Genomic DNA, 19,723 nt, shown 5'->3' with positions numbered 1-19,723 from the left:
TATCATAAAATATCTTAAAGAGATGGCCCTTTTAATTAGAAAAATTTTAATTTTATTTATTGATTAAAATTATATAATAATTTTTAAATAGATTGATTATATTAGTTTCCTTACTCATATTATTTTTATTAATTTATAAATCTAGTTTCATTATTTTTCCATTGCTAAAAGTTGACAAAGGGTTCTACAACGTGTTAGCAACGGAATTTTTGTCCATTTCTAAAGTTATAAGGTAAATTGATTTTTTCTTCCATGGCTGATAGTTGGTTCTTGTCGCGACCCGTTTCCATGGGCCGGACCGGCACTAGAGCTCAGGTAAGCTTAAAGCCCCCGAGGCCCGTAGTAAGCCTAAATTATCCAATATGTCTACCTATCTTTTCCAATTTCATCAAAACAGTAAACCCATATACAAACATCTGGCCCAAACTCAAATAACACATAATGTATAACCAGGGCCTATTCACAATAAATTATAATCACGTTATGGGCTTACTGGTTCACCTGCAGCTAATTACATAATATTTAATTTATAGTGTAGTGCTAACAATAAGTCCAATATTAATACACAACTCTATAACTGCGGAGTCCAAAAATAATCTGATAACAGAATAATTTATACATCCAAAATTAAATAACATGAATATAAAGTTTACATTTGTAACTCTGCGGAGAAGATTGCAGAGCTTCAGTCGAATCAGCTGCTTCCTAGTACCTGGGAGGTTTGTTGGGGGGGGTGAGTTTTGCAACTCAGTGAATAATAATAAATAATACACACCACATACAGTCAAGCAAAATGCACCCTAGTATACTGAATGAACACACAACAGTCAATCATATGACATTACATCAGCACCCACAAATAATATCACCTTCAAATAATCACATCACGTGGAAATTAGTCAGTGGCGTCACCTAAACCCTCGACGAGCCGTCCTCTCAAACAGCCCATCCTCTCAAACATGTGCACCCGGGGAGCCAATCCCCCATATCTGGCCGACCGGTCTAATCCTCACTTGACCAGTCCTCTCAATATTTTATTTTACATTCTCTCTTTTCTTTTCCATATCATCAACATCATTTCATCAATTCATCAGGTGCACACGGGGGCGCCGATCTCCCATTTACCCGGCCGACGGTCCATTTTCATCAGTTCATCAGGATCCATATTTATCGACCGTCCTCACAAACCCATGGTGACCCACTTCATCCCAACTCCACACAAACAGAGCACAGTATATACACAACACAAATAATCAAACAATTCATTTATCAAAATACACCAATTTCATCCAAATGCACAATTATGCATAAGTATAATTATAGTGATCATAACATAATATATATGAGAAAATACAATATGTAAATATATAAAAATGTAATGTTATGCAAATGCAGTGTTGACATGCATTATTTATTATTACTCACAGTGATGGAGAGCGAAGTTCTAGCTTTGATTCTGTCCTGGAGGAGCACTAGATGGACCCGGGCGATCTACGCAAAGTTAGAACGACACAAAAGAAAATAATTCTATCAGACAATATTTCTTTACCACTCTAAGAATTTTATTTTATATTCTACATTTTTTTTCTACGTAAATAAATCTCGATATTTAATTTCTTTTCTGTACTAAAATTTTTATTTTTCTAACTCTATTTTATTTGTTTTCGTCTGAAATATATTTTATTTCCTATTTTAGTTTCTACCAAGATTTATTTTATTTTTCTACCGAAATTTCGGCAGCATCTCCCCTAAAAATTGGACTATCTACCTGTTAAAATATCAACAATTTCACAAATATTCAATCCATACGGCCCATCCGTCGGGCAATTAATCAAACAACATTTTCCCATCCTCCTTCAATCTCAACATCACCACACAATCCAAATTATTCATTACAATAACATTATATTTAAACTACCTTAATTAAATCAATACTAAAATTATAAAACTGTTAACTACTCACAATTATCAAATTAAATTAACCAAATTACTTAACTACAAATAATAAAATTAATTTAATTAACTAGCATTACTAACATTAACTTAACTAAACTAATTGACTACAAGTAATAAAATTAATTTCATTAACTAATATTACTAAATTAATTAACTTCAAATAATAAAATTAATTTAATTAACTAATATTACTAACATTAACTAAATCGACTAAAATTAATAAAATTAAACTAACTAAACTAAATCAATTAACTAAATAAATTAACTAAATAAATTCAAGAACACTAACTTAACTAAATAAATTACCTACAAACAATTAATTTCATTCACTAAAACTAAATTATACCTAATATATTGTTGCCGGAATTCGATTAACCGGAAATGGGGCTGGTGGCCGGAGGTCGACTGGCGGTGTGGAGAGAGGCGGCGAGGGCTGGGCGGCGCGCAGTGGATCTGCTGTTTCTCGCCAGTCACACAGAGATAGATGCAGGGAAGAAGGATGGAGAAGAAAAGAAAAGAAAAGAAAAGAAAAGAAAAGAAAGAAAGAAAGAAGAAAAGGAAGAAAGGAGGAGGAGGTGGTGGTGCGGTGGTGGGCTGGAGGTGGCGCAGAAATGGTGGGTGAGAAATGAAGGTGCAGCGCTGGATATAAAAAAAAAGGAATTTTCTAGATGGTTTGGGTCGAACCGGTTTGGTTCGATTCGATTTGGCCCAAATCATCAATTTTTAACTGGTTTTCAGCTTTTTCAATCGGTTTTTGATCCGGTTTCTCACAGTATTTGCACTAAAATATTAATATTAATTTCCAGGCTGTCGATTCATTAAATTTAATTGGAAAATCTTTGAAAATAAAAATTCGAATCGTTTCAGTTCTACAAACGGGTTAGCAACGAACTTTTTTTTCTTTCTAAAGTTATAACCAAAAATCAGCCTATTTTTTAGTACATATCTCTTTTTCGCCACATCCTTTGTATGCTTGCACTTCTTTTCTCTTTTCTTCCTCCTTTTATTTTATATTTTATTTATAAAAATTTAAATTTGATTTAGATTGCAAAAATAATATTTGTCAAGATAATATCTTTTTTTCATTTTTTTAGTTTTAAGGGAAGTAAGATAGCAATGGAAATTTAAATATTTCAATTATAATATAATAAATCATAATTTTTTTGCATGTATAGGAATTCCTATATATATATATGTGTGCGCGCGCGCGCGCACGCGAATAAGGGGGAACATTGAGTTTCAAAACGTTCCTGCAGACTAATTTAGTCTTATTATAATTAGAAAACTCTTAATTTTATTGATATTTTATTAGTTGATTAATTAAAAATATCACTAAAAATAATTGAGTCGTATTCTAATTAGGAAACTTTTAGAATTTCTATACATAGAAAAATACTATAATTTAATATCTTATAATTTAAATATATTATAATATAAGATATTAAATTTATTAATCCGTAGCTCTTTTTTGTTAATATTATAAATTTAATCTCATTCTAATTAGAAATTTGACTTTGATCTTATTCTAATTATGATATCAATTTATTATTTTTATTATATTAATATTATAAATTTAATCCCATTCTAATTAGAAATTTGGCTTTTAATACTATTCCAGTTAAAATTTTGTCCTATCATACCACTATATATATGTTTGGTTTTAATTGCTTTTTAGTTTTGACTATCAAGAATTTATTATTCTCGACTATAACTAATTTGTTGCTTTTGATTATTAAGAATTATTACATCAAGTTTTGCTAATTTGGAATTATTGAGTCTCCAATTATGTCTTGTTCTTGCGGTAAGTATAATCTAAACTTTCTCTCTATATATATCTTTTATTAATATCAAATCAAATATATATTAGAAATGGTAACCGAAAAATTCTATCCAATCTTAATTAGGAATGGAAATCCTATTGTTGAAGTTTAGATTGAATCCAATATTAAATCAATTATATTTATAGTTTTATTACAAAATTACTTAATTATTTTAGATTAAAAATCTAAAAATAATTAAATTTATATTTTAAATTGAAATTATTTTCTTTTTCTCATATTTCCTTTTGTTTGCTTTGTTAATATTATTAGTTATTTTTTGTCTTATCATTCTCTTGAAGGTATTAATTATTTTATCTGTAATTTGTTAAGTAAATTTCTTGATCAATTTTCAATTAGTATAAATTTATTAATTTTTTAAAAAAACTATTTAAATCATGATTGTAATTTTTTTAACATTTAACCCTTCTTTTTTTTTTTTTAAGTTGTTGTACATTTTTAGTTTAAAAGTTTATTATACTTTGATTTTAATATTACATCTATTATTATGATAATAAAGGATAAATATTTAAATTATAACTCAATTGAAAATTTAATCTATCAAACAACTATATTTTATTTGGCTACTATCAAGAATTTTTTTCCTTTTATTATCAATAATTTATTGAAAACTCTCTACTATCAAGAGTTTGTTTGCTATTGCTATATCGAAAATTTCTCATTTTATTGTTATTAACGGCTGATGTACTAATTTTAACTTTTGATTTTGTTTTTTATTTTGGTATACTATCACAAAAAAAATTTTTGAATTTGATTACTAATATATATTTATTTTTATATATGGCGAGATCTTGAATCAAATGGTTATTTATTTTTAACTTTCTAATTGTTCTATTTTGTCAAAAAATCTATTGTAAAAAATTATTAAAATTTTTCATCAAATAATTATAACTATGTATGATAGTGGTTTGCATCTATTTTTATACATGTAATAATTATAACTAAAAATATTGAATTTTTATATTCTCTTTGTAAAGGTTTATAAAAAGTATATAAAAACATAAATTATAAATAATCATTCTAACGGATATATCCAACGATTAACAACGATGTACGTTCTTGAACACTAGTTTATTGTTTAAATATTTGGATTTGTTATGAATAGGGATGGAAGGCGGTGCAAGTATTTTATTAAAAAAAGATATAGATAATTATAAATGAGTTTGAGATGGATACGGATAATGAATTTACTACCAATAACGGAAACAGATAGGGCGAGGGGATTGTATCTGTTATATTAAATGTTACCGTTACCTGTTATATTAAACGGGTTTGGTAGTGGTAACCCGTAGGTATTCTATCTATTATTAGTAAAAGTTGTATTTTAAATAAGTTCATATTTAGATAGTTTAAGATTCGTGGGTATCAACCTACATGAGGGTACTTTAAATGGACTTTGGAGGGATACAGATAGTAAAAATTTAAACAGGTTCGGATATGGATACTTAAATGATATTTAAACGGGTTTAAAATAGATACAAATAGTAAAATTTTAAATAGATATGGGTACAGGTAGAGATAGCAATTTAACCCGACCTGGCGGGTACCCTCTTCGATCCGATCCGATTTCAACGGGTTTGAATAATGAATAAACGGGTTTAAAATGGGGTCGGGTAGTATTTTTACTACTGTATCGAATTTAGGTTAATGACGCGAATACCCACTACCCGCTACCCATTTAATAAATATTCAAAAAATATTTCAAATAATTATTTTTTAAAATAAAAAAGTATATATACACACTTTTTTAATTATAATTAATCCTTTAATTATTTAATATTAATATTATATTTTTTATTAAGTCAAAATAAATAATTTTATAATTTTTACTTGCTTTTTATTTAAAAAAATTAAAAATATATATTTTTAATGCTAAACAGGTTGGGTTTGAACGAATAATTATAATTGAGTTTAGAACGGTGCAGATAGTACAAATGAATTTTTAAATTTAAAACGGATTTGAGTACCTAATTTGTAATCCAGCTCGTTGATACGCACTCCGTTTTTATCCCTAGTTATGGAGTCAATTTTTTTACTGTTTTAATCAAAATTCCAATTCAATTTACTTTTAGGGTGCAATTTTAAAAAATCGACATGTGCAGGGTGTTATAATTTATTTTTAGGGTACAATTGCACTATAATAATAAATCAGGGTATGAAAATACAATTACTCAAAAGTACGGGATGAAATCCAACATTAGGTATGAAAATACAGATAAAGGGTATCCAGAGCAGAATAAACAGCGGCGAGAATGCTTGCAGCTGGTTCCACAGGAGCAGCTGAATATATTTCAATTTTGGTAGCTGGGTTTTCATTTTGCTTGGTCTTACTTTTGAGATTGTCGTCCCCAAAAGCGGGTCTTTTTGTTGTAATAAAACTATATATATATTATTTACATATAGAACTTATAAGAGGCAAATAGAAAATATTAAACTATAATCTAGATTAATTTTTAAAGGGTTTATTAATTTAAAATATTTATTGTGAACTAGAGGCAAATAAAATATAAGGGGAAAATAGAAAGCCACACAGAATTGGTAGAATTGGAGTGGAAGACAAGCATGTATTTGCTTGTTACAAATAAATTCCAGCCAAAATAAAACAATAGACATAAACATAGCTTTAAATAGAATCCCTTATTATAGTCTCCCCAAAGTTATCCCATATCAGAACCAGAAATTCTCACAGAATACACCCAAGCACTGGACTCGGGATAGTGTTGGGGAACACTGCATCGATGAGTCAAAAACGTCACACAATAAGAACCCATGATGCAACCTCACAATATGGTTCTATTACCCTAACTGAAAGCAAAAGGCCATGTTGTCAAACTCAATCCGGCTTGCCTAGTAGACCGAACAAGCATTTGAAGTACTCAACCAGTTCTATAGTTAACCGGTTCTCATTACAATGTGCACTCCACTGTCAGTATCCACAATCTCACTTATCTCCCCGACCTTAAGTGCATATGTTGCATCTTCAAAAGGCTTCTGCATCTGACCCCGGCCAAATGGACCTGAGACAATATTTGCTCACATTTTTTTAGACCAAAGCATGGAAGAATACAATCACTGTATAAAATCAAATCATTTGAATCATACTGATATAGTAGTCCAAAGTATGTGAAAGGTCAAAGTACAACATATTCGGGTAAAGGACTTTAAATATGTGGAGAAAGTACAAGTTAGCAGATTTTGGACTAAAATTAAAGTAATCTTGTTGGCTTGCTGAATAGCAATGTGATATCAATACAGGCCCTTCATTTAAGTCTCCGCTCAAGTGGCTACTGGCTAAGACATTAGCTTTCAGCTAAGAAATCTCAGTTTCACATCACTATATGGGTGGGGGCCCTCCCATTGAAGTGCAGGAGATTCAATTTTTCTTGTTTTCTGATTGCATGAGTACAAAACTGCTAATCAATGAAATGTAGCCTGATGATGAGGGGAAGGCAACAGAAGCCAAAAGTAGAAGGTATTTTGATCTGAATCTGAGCTTTAACAATTTAGATTTCTCATGTGAACTTTTCTGTTTATGAAGATTATGTAACTTCTATCCTTCCTTCACTCACAGACAAAACCTAGTGATACTACTGATTACTGATAAATCTTGCAATCCGAAAATAAACCCAAGTTCAATTTCCACCCTACCTCCCTTAGTATTCAAAGAACTTCTACTCTTTTGATTTAGGAAGAATAATTTTTCTGGGAATTCCTTACATGTAACTTATATTTTCCAATACAAGAATAAACTTCTATCCTACTAGTTACTAAATTCCATTTACCAAAAGCCTATGTTTTATTTGTCTAGAATTTGATACTTTGTGATTTCCAATCCTATTAATCATTATCTCTATAAATATATAAATAGACTTTTTGGCTTTTGATAATAGAATGATTATTCTGATTTAGTTTAAAGAATTCCTCGCTTCTATTCCTCTCTCTCTCTCTCTCTCTCTCTCTCTTTCTCCTCCTCTTTTCTTTCTTTCAGCAACTATAGTATCACAGGAAGTATTCGCATCATGAAAGAAAATCCACCAACTTCTTTTTTTACACAATTAGAACACCATTCAGTTCACTAAAACAATAAATAGAATTAACAAGATTTCTATAACCATCCTTTAATCACAATTTAATTAGCCACCAGTGGACTAGCACACCGCAGCCTTTCCTTCTAGAATAGTGAACAAAAAGAAAAGGATTCTGGATTGAAGAGAGGGATTCAAAGCTGTGCTCTGGATTGTTTTAAAAAGTTTAACGACGCCCAAGCATTTCCAGCAATCGTAATATTATCATCTCCATAAAGAAAAACTCGAGACGTACATTCCATTCCCAACAAATGGAGGTAATATCAGCAAGATTCCAAACTAACAGTAACCTAGATGCATGCTTATGTATTGCATTCACTGAAACTTATACATCTGTCGAACGTTAATAAGTGTTTGCAATTTCATGGACTATTGCCTGTTTAAACAGAACAGCATATGCTACAAATTTTACTACCATAAACATCTTCAAGTCAGAAAACCGAAAGAAGCATTAATCCCCAGCCACTAGCAGATAGTTCCAAATCTGATTGAAGATATAAACTCAATATTCAGTTTAATCAAATGGCTTGTTCTAAGGCATTAAACCCTAATTACGATCGTCCACTAACTATCTAACCAGAAAACCTTAAAAATTGAAACTAAATCTCTAGATCTCCAAATTATAATATCTCAATAAGCTTCGAAAACTTCAACCACTCAACTCTATTGCTATAATAATTAAAGCAAAAAAGGAAAGTAACTAACCAAGATCGCCGCCGCGTTTAGCGGAGCTGCAGTCGGAGAAGCGAGAGGCGATGTCCTCAAATTTGGCCTTTCCGCAAACGATATCTTCGCGGAAAGCTTTGAGCTGCGAGACGGCGGTTTCTCTCGTGGTGTTCTTAATTACTCGACCTTCAGGATCCTTCCAAGAGGCCTTTCTTCGAGAGCCTTCGTGCTTTATGAGTATATGCGATGCTCTCACCTGATTAGCCGACGCCATTTTCGTTCTCTTTTTGATCTTTTCTCTTTCTCTTTCTCTTTCTTTCTCCTTTACTATTCGATCTGCAGATGAGATCGAATCCTTCTTTCTCTTTCGATCGGACTCTATTTTTACTGATATTTTCGATTGGGATTCTTGAGCTTCGTTCTCCGTCTCGTCGGTCTCGAGATAATGTAGCTTCCTGTGCTTTCTGCACCAAAAAGATGAAGCTATGGGATGATGGTGTTTATACGCTAGGCCTTATAGTTATCAGATTAGTAAGCACAAACCAAAAGTGGACGCGTCGATAAATTAGAATGCTATGACCACACGGCATTCTGTGTTGGATGATAGACCTAATCAGTCAAAATATATATATATATATATATATATATATATATATATATAACGCAATTTTTTTTTTTCCGAAAAATTGACACGTAAGATTATAATATCACTATAATATCACGTAAAACTCCTAAATTTTGATGATATGTAAAATTTAATTATTATTTCTATTATTATATAAATATTGATATCAATTATCATTTAATTATCATAATTAATACATATTAGTAAATAATCATGATTATTATAATATTGTAACCTGTATTTCTCAATTAAAATCACATAATATTGGACTTAATTGTCATTTAATTATCATATTAATATATATTAAATAATTAAATTATTATAATATTATAACCTATTTTTTAATTAAAAATTATCATAATTTTGGTTTTGATTATCATATTAATATGTACAATAACTTATCTTTTAAATTAACATCACTATAATAGTAACATTGAATATCATTATAATCAATTATAGTTATCATTTATTATTACGAATGAAAATGAAAATTTTATATTTAAAAGAATGATAGAGAAGGTTAATGGTGAAAATAGTTATTAATAGTTTTATTAATAATGAATATCCAAACGTTTTAATATTTATTTATCTTAAAATTTCTATATATAGTTTTTTTTATTAGTTTTAATGATAATACATTGAATTGTCATTAATTGCTTATTACTAGACTATAAATAGAGAGAGCTATTTGAGGTTTGGTAAGATCAATTTTTTTTGTAATTTCAATCAATTTTATACAATTTCGTTTCGATATTAATATTTTTTTTCTCTTCTAATTTTTATTACACTATCAAATTAGGAAAAATTTGATAAATCATAAGAGAAAGCGGTGTATATGAAATTATCATTAAGAATAATATATATACACATCTATGATTGAATTTCTATTGTTCACTTTATTTTATTGTTTTTAATATTGTCTAAGAAAATTTATTAATTAAAAAATAAATTAAAATCAATGATTTTTAATATATATTTCCTTTTCTTTCAATTTTATTATAGACATTAATTTTTATATAATTAGTCTAATGTTTTGAATTTGAAATAAATGTTATTTAATTTAAATAATTTTCAACAAAATTAACAAATATAAAATTAAAAATAATTTAAATTATAAATGTTTTTTAATTAAATGTTATATTTTAAAATATTTCACAATATCTCTAAAATTATAGATAAAGATATTTACTGTGCACAGGCATACGCTAATATATATATATATAAAGCAAGCATTTGTTGCGTAGAAAGTTGACATGTGACATATCCACTTGGCATTTTAATTTGATATGTGGCATATTCATCCAATTAAGATTCCACTTGGCATAGTTTGATTTGATTATTTAATGTATTAATCTATTGGTTTGATTTAGTTTGAATTTATTTTGAATTAGTGTTTCGGTTTGCTTTGATTTGAGTATTCAATGTATTAATGTATTGGTTTATTTTGGATTTATTTTGAGTTAGTGTTTTTGATTTGATTTGACTTGATTATTTAATGTTTAATGTATTGGTTTGGTTTGGATTTATTTCGAATTAGTATTTTTAATTTGGTTTGATTTGATTTGGTTATTTAATATATTAATGACTTTAAATAATTATTATTAATTATTAGTTTTTAAAAAATGATAAAGTTTAATAACAATGGATTATCAATTAATGTATTAATGTATTGCTTTGTAATAAATCTTTACTCTCAAATTTATGAAGTAACAAATATGTTCTCTAATAACTGTTAATGTATCTTTAATGTTTTATATCTAAACATTTTCTATCTCAAATTTATTATTTTTTTAAATAGTGTAGTATTACACTTTTCTTAAATTTCAAATTATTTATCCCCAATAAACAATTTAGCTTTTTTAGAAACTAGACAGAGGCTCCCGCTTTGCGCGGATTGAAAATTGCTTTATTATTATACATTTTATTTTGTAAATTGTATTCACTATATTATTAAAAGATCTGTTTTACATTATTAAATTATTGTGTTATAGATAATAATTATAAAATTCAATGAATCATGTTTAGGTTTTAGTTAAAGTATATTTCAAACAATTTAAATATTATATCTAATTAATTATAGATAAAATATTGACAAAATTTTAGGATTTAAATAACTTAATATGAATAATAGATAAGTATTATTTATAATTTAATCATTTATAGTAACAAACGCATGTTTAAAAAAAAAAAATAGAATCGAAATAATTTTTAAAAATTATGGGTTTATTTATTTGGTCTATAAGTAAAACTATGAGTAGGACTAATATATATATATATATATATTAATCTCATTCTATTAATATATATGAGTAGGATATATATATATATATTAATCTCATTCTATTAATATATATGAGTAGGACTAATATATATATATACTCATAGTTTTAATTATAGACCAAATAAATAAAGCCATAATTTTTAAAAATTATTTCGATTCTTTTTTTTTTTTTTTTTAAATATGCGTTTAGAAATAATCTCATTCTATTAAAAAATTTTTAATCTCGTTGATTTAGTTGGATGAGCGAGTATATCGACCTTTCCACCTGTATGTATAGATATGTTTTTCCGTGAATCATTACCGCGTACGTGGTTGGCTGAGGATTCATGTACCCGATTCTAATCGCATAACGACCATCCGTTACCAAGGTCGTAAACGGCTCTCGGGTTATGGTTATTCGACTTGATCCGGAAACTCTCTGTCCCGTTTGTCTTCGTCTCTCTGAGACAAACTCAAATGGCTTTCTCAGAAAGGAATGCCAGTTCTCCTCGCTTGTTAGCACTCTTGCTATTGACAATTTCAGTGGCCAATCAAGCAGTTGCCATCCGGTTTGGGGATCAAATCCCTAATCCAACCGAAGACTCGTCGGATCATCCCCTCAAAATTGCCGTCTTCGCTCTCGGTAGCTTCTGGAGATCCGAAGCCATATTCGGGTGCTTGAATGGAGTAGTTCGGACCACCGTGGGCTATTCCGGCGGATCCAAATCCAATCCAGAATTCAGAAGCTTGGGTGATCATGCAGAGTCCGTACAGGTCCTCATCTTCTTCTAATTTTAGCCTTTCCCATTTTGTTTTGGGATCAAGAAAAAGAATTCAATTTTCTTTCTTTGCAGGTAGAATATGATCCGAAAGTTATTAGTTTTAGGGAGCTTTTGGAGGTTTTCTGGTCTAGTCATGATTCAAGGCAAGTATTTGGCCAAGGTCCTGATGTGGGTAATCAGTACAGGTAAAGATATTTAAGAAAACCGGTGATTTGTTGTTTGATTGCTTAGAGTCCATGCTTAAATTGAGTATTGTGATACATTATGCTACGTAGGTCTCTTATCTTTACTAATGGAACCGAGGAGTCCAGATTAGCTGCTGTTAGTAAAGAACATGAGCAATTAAGGTCAAGAAGCAGCATAGTCACTACTCAAATACAACAGCTTGTCACATTTTATGGCGCAGAACCTGAACATCAGGTTTTTATGGTCTTCCTTTCTCTGTCTTTTTTTAGAGTTTGTAGCTGTTTTACTATCTGTAAGTTTTAAAAAGGCTTCCCCAGTATTGTTTTCCTAGCTCAATTTTCAATGTTGTTTGTTAGAAAAATTTGAGTGGATTGCACTATTAGATAATCAACCTAATGCTTTGATTTGTTTCAGATTGATCATCAAAGCAATACGGCTTCCATGCATGTATTTAAGTAGTTGCCACATTGGAAATTTCTGTTCAATATTGTTCCTGGAACAAATAGAAATCTGTCTCAGTGATGATATTGTCAATTATATTTAAAAAAGAAACTCGGTTACCAATTTGGATTAAATAAAACTTTAGGGGATGGCCTGTCTTTTAGCAGTAAGTTTAGTAACAAATTGTATAATTCAGCTTAAAAGTTTTCTAAGTGAAATTACAGTTTTTTCAATAGGGTCTTGTAACAATTTTTCGGATAAATTACTTGCTCATTGTGCACATACAAACTGTAATCATAATTTGAAGATGTTTTATTCTTTATACACTTCAAAAGAAGAGAAAAACATTTGTTTTGGCAATGACTGCATTAGAAAATAGATCATATCCTCTGCTGAAACTATTAAATCAACTATTACTTTGTATTAGACTATTAGTTATGAAGTTCTGAGTTCTGCTTTATCTTTAATCTTTAATTTTGCAGCATTACGAATAATGCATTATGTAAACACAGAAAGGACATAAAATATACTGCCACTTTTCTTTTATAGTTTCATTTTGATAATTCCTAGTTCTAATGCGAGTATTTGAGTTATCCAATAAGACATCAGACATCCTGAATTCAGAAGAATTTGTGTTATTTATGGGATATTATCCTTGTATTTTGGTGTTTCGTGCGAGTGCGTGTGGTCCATAGTTATGAGAGATCTAAAGTGCAGCAAGGTGTAAGATGGGTTTAAAATCCAGTAGCTGTCCATGATCTAGGATTTGTCTTTTTGACCTTGGCAGAATGTATTGTGTTCTTTGAAGCCCAGTCCAGGGCAGTCCAAAAAGGAACTGAATGGGGCAAAGTGAAAAATGAGGTCGAACCAAAATGAGGTGGGAAGAGAGAATTAAAATAGCATGAATGCTGAAAAGAGGAGTATGTGCAGCAGGTACTTCTAGAAATAGCACTTTGGGTCAGATGAATTGTGATGGATTATGGCATTTCTAATGATTTACCAGTTTTTTGACACTGGATTGTGTCAGATTTTGAATCTCATTCTAGGATTTGATTATCTCCCTCAATTGTTTTGTGAGTTTACGCCGCTGTAAGTATTAGCTTTCTGTGTAGATCCTGTTCCCAGCTGCCTTATCCTGGCATAGGTAATGACTCCAAATTTTATTAGATGATCTAGTAGTGGGAAGAGAAATCCATAAAATGGCTGGATTAAATCTTGGGATCTTGGCCTTGGATGTCTGAGTTACTAGTAACTCCGATATGTGTGGTGGACTGTAAATGGCAAGCAGAGTAAGTTGGATAATGACTTCTAAATGCTGAAGATGGAAGAAGAATAGAGAAGAGTTAAGGGTTTGAATCCCAGGATTTCCCCTTTTTTATTGGGTATGTGTGAAAAGTCCAAGTTGGATTTATTTGTAATCCTGTAATACATGCACACATGATATTGTTAAGGCCATTAGCAAGCTGCAAGTTAATGGTTCTTTTGACAAAATCCTAGCTGAGGCCTAAAATGTACTGCTAGTCATAGTTTGGTTGGTCAGAATTAAAGGAGTTTAGCTAGAAGTGAAAGTGGATCAGTAGTCTTTTCTTTTTCTTTGATAATTAATGGTAATAGCAATTGTGTAAATGTATATTTGAAGTGGAGTTACTTATTTTGTACGTAAATCTATACACTTTCTGAATTATTATATCTTAATTATTGGTCATGAGCCTTTTTATTGGCTTTTTAGTATAATCCATTGTTAATTGAATTTTTTCAATATTGACATTACTGTGTAAACAAAATGCTACTGAAAATATTTGTTTGGATGAGTAGATGAACAATTTGTATTAAAATAAAAAGAACTGTTATACTAAGGATCATCACATTCTTTTACGTGACAATTGGTTGTAGTTATAGATGTCAAATAGAGAACCAAAGTTTCGATGAATTTCAAATGTTCGGTGACTGCAGAAATTTGAGCTCAAACGGAGGCCATTTCTTCTTCAGCTGATGGGAAACTTGCCTGAAGAGGAGCTTGAGAGATCAAGTTTAGCAGCAAAACTAAATGGTTATGCAGCAGAGCTCTGTCCACCGAAGATTCAAAACCAGATACAAGCAAAGATCAATGAAATTGTTAGGAAAGGTTGGCCTGTTTTGAGAGAAATATAGCTGGTATTTGGCGTAGAGTTTTATTTTTTAAGCAAAACGCTTCGAAATAACAGACCTCGTCCGTCGAGTGCACTATTGGATGTTGTGTATGTCAACCCATTCGAGGATCATAAGCTATGGATGATAGAAGCATATAGTTTTGGATACCCTTCAACAAGATTAGGGTTCTTTTTGTTGCTGATATTGCGATGAAAGCATATCTTCCTGGAAAAGGAATTCTTTTTCCCCAAATGCTATTGTAATTGATTTTTTTTTGGTTTATATTATAGACAGTGTTTTGGACATTAAGAACTTAGGAATTTGGTGAAAATGTGAAATTAAAGCTTCGTTTGTTGCGGTAAAATAAATTGCAGAAAAACGTTTTTCACAAATTTTCACTGTTTGGGAGCATTCAGAAAAATAAATTAATGGAAAATATTTTAATGGTAAAAAAAAACTTAAGTCATTTTAAAGGAAACTAAATTTCCATTTGCAAGAGTTTAAAATATTTTTCGAACTGTGACAAATTTATTATAACTTTATAAATCTATATTTTTTTAATTTATTAATTATCGGTGGTCATTTTCACCACTCATCGTTCACCATCTATCATCTCTGGTCACCGGTGACTTTCATAATTTACTGTTTTTTTATATTATTCTCATATTTAACAATAAAATTTTTAAAATATAAAATTTATATTATTATTATTATTATTATTATAGTCTTATGAGTTAAAAAATTTTTAATTAATTTTCAATATTACAACTAAACAATAGAAAATAAGTAATTTAAAAAATATTTTTCTTAAAAAATATTTTACTAAGTTATTTTCCTAAAACAGATGGAGCTAAGTGTAAAAACTCGAGGAATATGCTATGATCGATAAATAACTGCTTAAACAGAGTGGGATTAATATGAATGATCTGTGCTCTGCTTTTGCCTCATTTCAATATCAAAATATACGTAATGTTAAACAAAGGCATTCAGGTTCTGTCCTATAATAATGTCAAAAAAAAAGGTTCTGTCCTATAATGAGTCCAAGTACTATAAGACGTTAAAAAATGAAATCATATATGAATTAATATTTTTTTATAAAATTTATCAGCATATCTTTTTTTTTTTTCAAATTTTGAAATGCATGGTAATGTTTTTAGAATTTTTATATTAACAATTCCATGATATTGATTATAATAAATTAAAATTTTGTCTGAAATTTTACATTTTCAAAAATCTATTTCGCTTCCAACCTAATTTGGAAAAGTTACAAATGTGACAAAGTGTTCACCATGAAAATATTATTATTTTATTATTTGAAAGTTTTACCTAAATAAGACTCATAGCCCAAACATGAAAATCCATAAATATTTTTTTTTTTAAATGTAACTTAAGAATTATGAATTCATAACAAATCATTTAAATTTAAAAATTTAAAATAAACCATTGAAACATTTAATAACTGCATCCAAAATGTTATGAAATAATACCAAAGACCAAACAAATAGACAACCAAAAATCAACTGTTGAAATATTGGAGTTTTAAGTTGGGGAGACATTGATAATATATATATATTTTTGTGTAAACTTTTTGTATTCGAATTCTATTATCAAAGACACTTACTCTAGCTCAGGATTTAATAACAGTTAAGGTTTCTCGTCATTCTCTGTAGATGCGTTTAAAAGAGATCGAATCTCACATGAAATCTCTTCCCATATGTCTAATATATGTCGCCAATTGAGCCACAGCCCGTAGGTCAGAAGATATTTTTCTTGATTAGTCCCATTGGAATTTGTTAAAGTCCTTGGTCTTAAGAGAATTATACTGGACGACAGCATTAGATAGAACGATAGATGAGAAAAATGTAGGGTACCCCTTAAGTACATAGACTTAAGAGTCCAAAATGTCAGCATATAAGTAGTGTCACCTCACCCACTTTCAAACAATGTCCTTAAACCCAACCCAACAATCAATGAAATAGACCTTTATCAAAAGAATGTATTGAAGATAATAAAATAAACCGTTAGCAATTTTATCTGGCAACTTTTGTGTTCCTTCTTCTTCTTCTTCTTCTTCTTCTTCTTCTTTATTCCTTCCGTCTCATAAATTTTATCTTGGTTAGATTAAAAAATTTAGTTAAACGATAATTTCTACAATATACCCTTATCCTAGTATTCAATCAAATTATAAAATATCCTCATTAAAAATACCCCAACATTTACCTGTTTAATCCTATAGAGTTCCAATCATTCAAAAAATCCTATCATGCACCAAACGTTGCTTATTTTGTAATTAATATGTCACTCGTCAAGTTGAGTTTAACGCGTAAATAACGGTTCGATTTGGCTATCGATTTGACACATGTTGTGTCACCCTTTATCCACATTATTGAAGGGTAAAACTTTTCTTCCCATTGAAGCGAAGAACGTGGCCTAAAAATGGAGAAAGTCTTAGATAAAAGATTGAGCCTATCACGTCAGCTATAAATCCACCTAATGAAATGAAGCTACATCAACAGTTTGTTTTAAAATATCATAACCATTAGTTCTTTCAAGTTTCCCCTATGACTAGAGATAGACGTTATTAATGTGAAATCAGAAAAAATCAAATTATTAATGTGATTTTATTTTATTGGATGAGTCTATATACCGAGTGATTTCTCTTAAAAAGTGACTCGAAAACAAGCACAAAATCAATTTTGACGGAAAATCTTTATCCACTCCAAATCGTTAGATTGTAGCCACTGTATGGCTTTAGTTGATTGTAGAGAATACTGACAGAATCATGATTATGATTTTGGAAGATCAAACTAACGGTTTTGATTTTTTAAAGTGTGATTTAAATAGAAAAAAAAATAAAAGTATTAAATTTAATGGAACTAGAGAGTAGTTTCTAAAATATTTTTGTTATTTTTGAAAAGAAACAAAATGAAGAGCTACAGCATATAAAAACAAATAAAGATGAATGATTGCAAATGAGAACAAATTAAAATGAATGATGTGAAGAAATTAATTGGCGCGCCATGGAAGAATTGAGCAACACAGAAAACGACTTTGAAAGTTGTAGTAGTTATCCCTTCAACTCACTGTCTCAATCTAATCATAATCTTTTGATAGGGATGCATACGTGGCTTGTTTTTGGTGTCCTTCACACTGTTTTAACATGTGAGTCTTGGTTCCTTCACAATTAATTCGTTAGGACGTAAAGCATAAACGTTATTTATCATAACGTTTTCTTTTCTTCTGCACCCATTTTCATTTTTTTCCTCACTTTTTCAACGTTTCCTATTCTGAAAAAATAATTTATCTTTTAAAAAAAATATATTTTTTAAACAATTAATTTTATAATTTATCTTTTCACGTTTTCTAACTTATTTCTGTTAATTCTTTCAGGTTTTTCGTTTGGTTACAGATAAAAGTTGTTGACATGGAACTGGAAAAAAGCAAGTTATCGATGTGGTTTTATTTCATTAGTTAATTTATAGTTGATATGGTAAACTGAATCTATCTAAAAATTTCTACTAATTCTCTTAAATCCAATTCTTTTTCTCAAAGCCCTCTTTGGAATTATAATATTCAGACAAGCATGAAGGTACACAGTCTTATTCATAAACTCTTATACGAAACTCTTAATCCATCTAAAAATAACATATGATCTGGTAGCCAAAAAGGTTTTACAATCCTCAACAACAACTCGGTCTTTATTTTTAATCAATAATAAATCCCATAACAAGGGGATTGCAAGCAATTGAGTGAGAATGATGATAGCACGGTAAATTTCAATGGAAAAATAAATATTGTCAGTAAATTTTTCTAAGTCAATTAAGACAACGTTATTATCAAAACTTCAGGTAAAACCATTTTGTCCAACAAGCCATCTGTGTTTTACTTTGCAAATGCAATCTTGTAAACTCTATGTCTGAGTTCACTTCAGAAAATCTGTAATAGCATATCTATAAGAGTGAGGTTGGAGCATAATTGGGAAAGAAAGACATTGTTAATATTTTGCAGATAGTCTTTTTTTTTTTTTTTTTTTTTTTTTTAGGCTTTTCTTTTTGTTCGCAACTCGACTTTCTTCGGGATTTAAAAATCAGCTTCTTCGAACGATTTCAATTAGAACAAGGCCATATATATAATTTAATCTCCGAATTTTCATAAAAACAACCTAAACATTAAAAATTTATGAAAAATTTCATTAGTATAAGCAGATAATGTTGCATATATTAAATTTTAATTTTTGAAAATAAATGTGCTAATTAATAATTTAGTAACATGAATTTTTATTACTTACTAAAAAATCTCAAAGTATGACTTAAAATTAAATTAATAAAATATAATATTTTTACTGACATACTTTATTTTATATTATCTATATCTTACGAATGGAAAGTTCTAATTTTTGTAATTTTTTGATTGATAATATAATATAATTATTCTTCATTTAATAAAAATAAATAAATAAGTCTTAATTATTTTAATTACACGTCTTAAATATTATATTTATAAAAAAATATAAATATATCATCTATTAAATGTGAATATAATTTGATATTTAAAGAATAGTTAGAGTTTTATTTTTATTAATTATTTTAAATGAAATAAAAATATTTTTTTATTTACAATTTCATCCTTAATTTTAACTAAGGATGCTATTGCTAAAAAAATCAAAATTAAAATAAAATTGACGAAAAATTAAATAATATAAACATGAAAAATTAGAGATATTTTAATATACTGAACCTTATATATTATATTAT

The 19,723-nt window shown here is 29.1% G+C and overlaps 2 protein-coding genes and 1 long non-coding RNA gene across 3 annotated transcripts; 1 reads left to right on the top strand and 2 right to left on the bottom strand.

Annotated features, from left to right (window-relative positions):
• Window positions 1-353: 353 nt before the first annotated feature.
• LOC149496666 (uncharacterized) lies at window positions 354-2,574 on the bottom strand. Its single transcript, XR_016320552.1, has 3 exons — window positions 2,303-2,574; window positions 1,426-1,491; window positions 354-712 (listed from the first exon to the last, which is right to left on the bottom strand). It is a non-coding gene; the product is annotated as an uncharacterized LOC149496666 (long non-coding RNA).
• A 3,727-nt stretch (window positions 2,575-6,301) lies between these two features.
• On the bottom strand, window positions 6,302-9,053 carry PIN1AT (peptidylprolyl cis/trans isomerase, NIMA-interacting 1). Its single transcript, XM_012210205.4, has 2 exons — window positions 8,585-9,053; window positions 6,302-6,811 (listed from the first exon to the last, which is right to left on the bottom strand). The coding sequence occupies exons 1-2, from the start codon at window positions 8,817-8,819 to the stop codon at window positions 6,687-6,689; spliced, it is 360 nt and encodes a 119-aa protein (XP_012065595.1). The 5' UTR covers window positions 8,820-9,053; the 3' UTR covers window positions 6,302-6,686.
• A 2,705-nt stretch (window positions 9,054-11,758) lies between these two features.
• MSRA5 (Peptide methionine sulfoxide reductase family protein) lies at window positions 11,759-15,281 on the top strand. The gene is made up of 4 exons (XM_012210217.4): window positions 11,759-12,204; window positions 12,285-12,397; window positions 12,488-12,632; window positions 14,793-15,281. Exons 1-4 carry the CDS (start codon window positions 11,908-11,910, stop codon window positions 14,988-14,990), a joined length of 753 nt encoding a protein of 250 aa, XP_012065607.1. The 5' UTR covers window positions 11,759-11,907; the 3' UTR covers window positions 14,991-15,281.
• Window positions 15,282-19,723: the final 4,442 nt, after the last annotated feature.

The sequence above is a fragment of the Jatropha curcas genome, chromosome 4 (assembly GCF_041381405.1).
Source record: "Jatropha curcas cultivar XTBG-Jc1 chromosome 4, XTBG_Jcur_1.0, whole genome shotgun sequence".
NCBI lineage: Eukaryota > Viridiplantae > Streptophyta > Magnoliopsida > Malpighiales > Euphorbiaceae > Jatropha > Jatropha curcas.
This window is presented reverse-complemented; position numbering and strand designations above follow the sequence as displayed.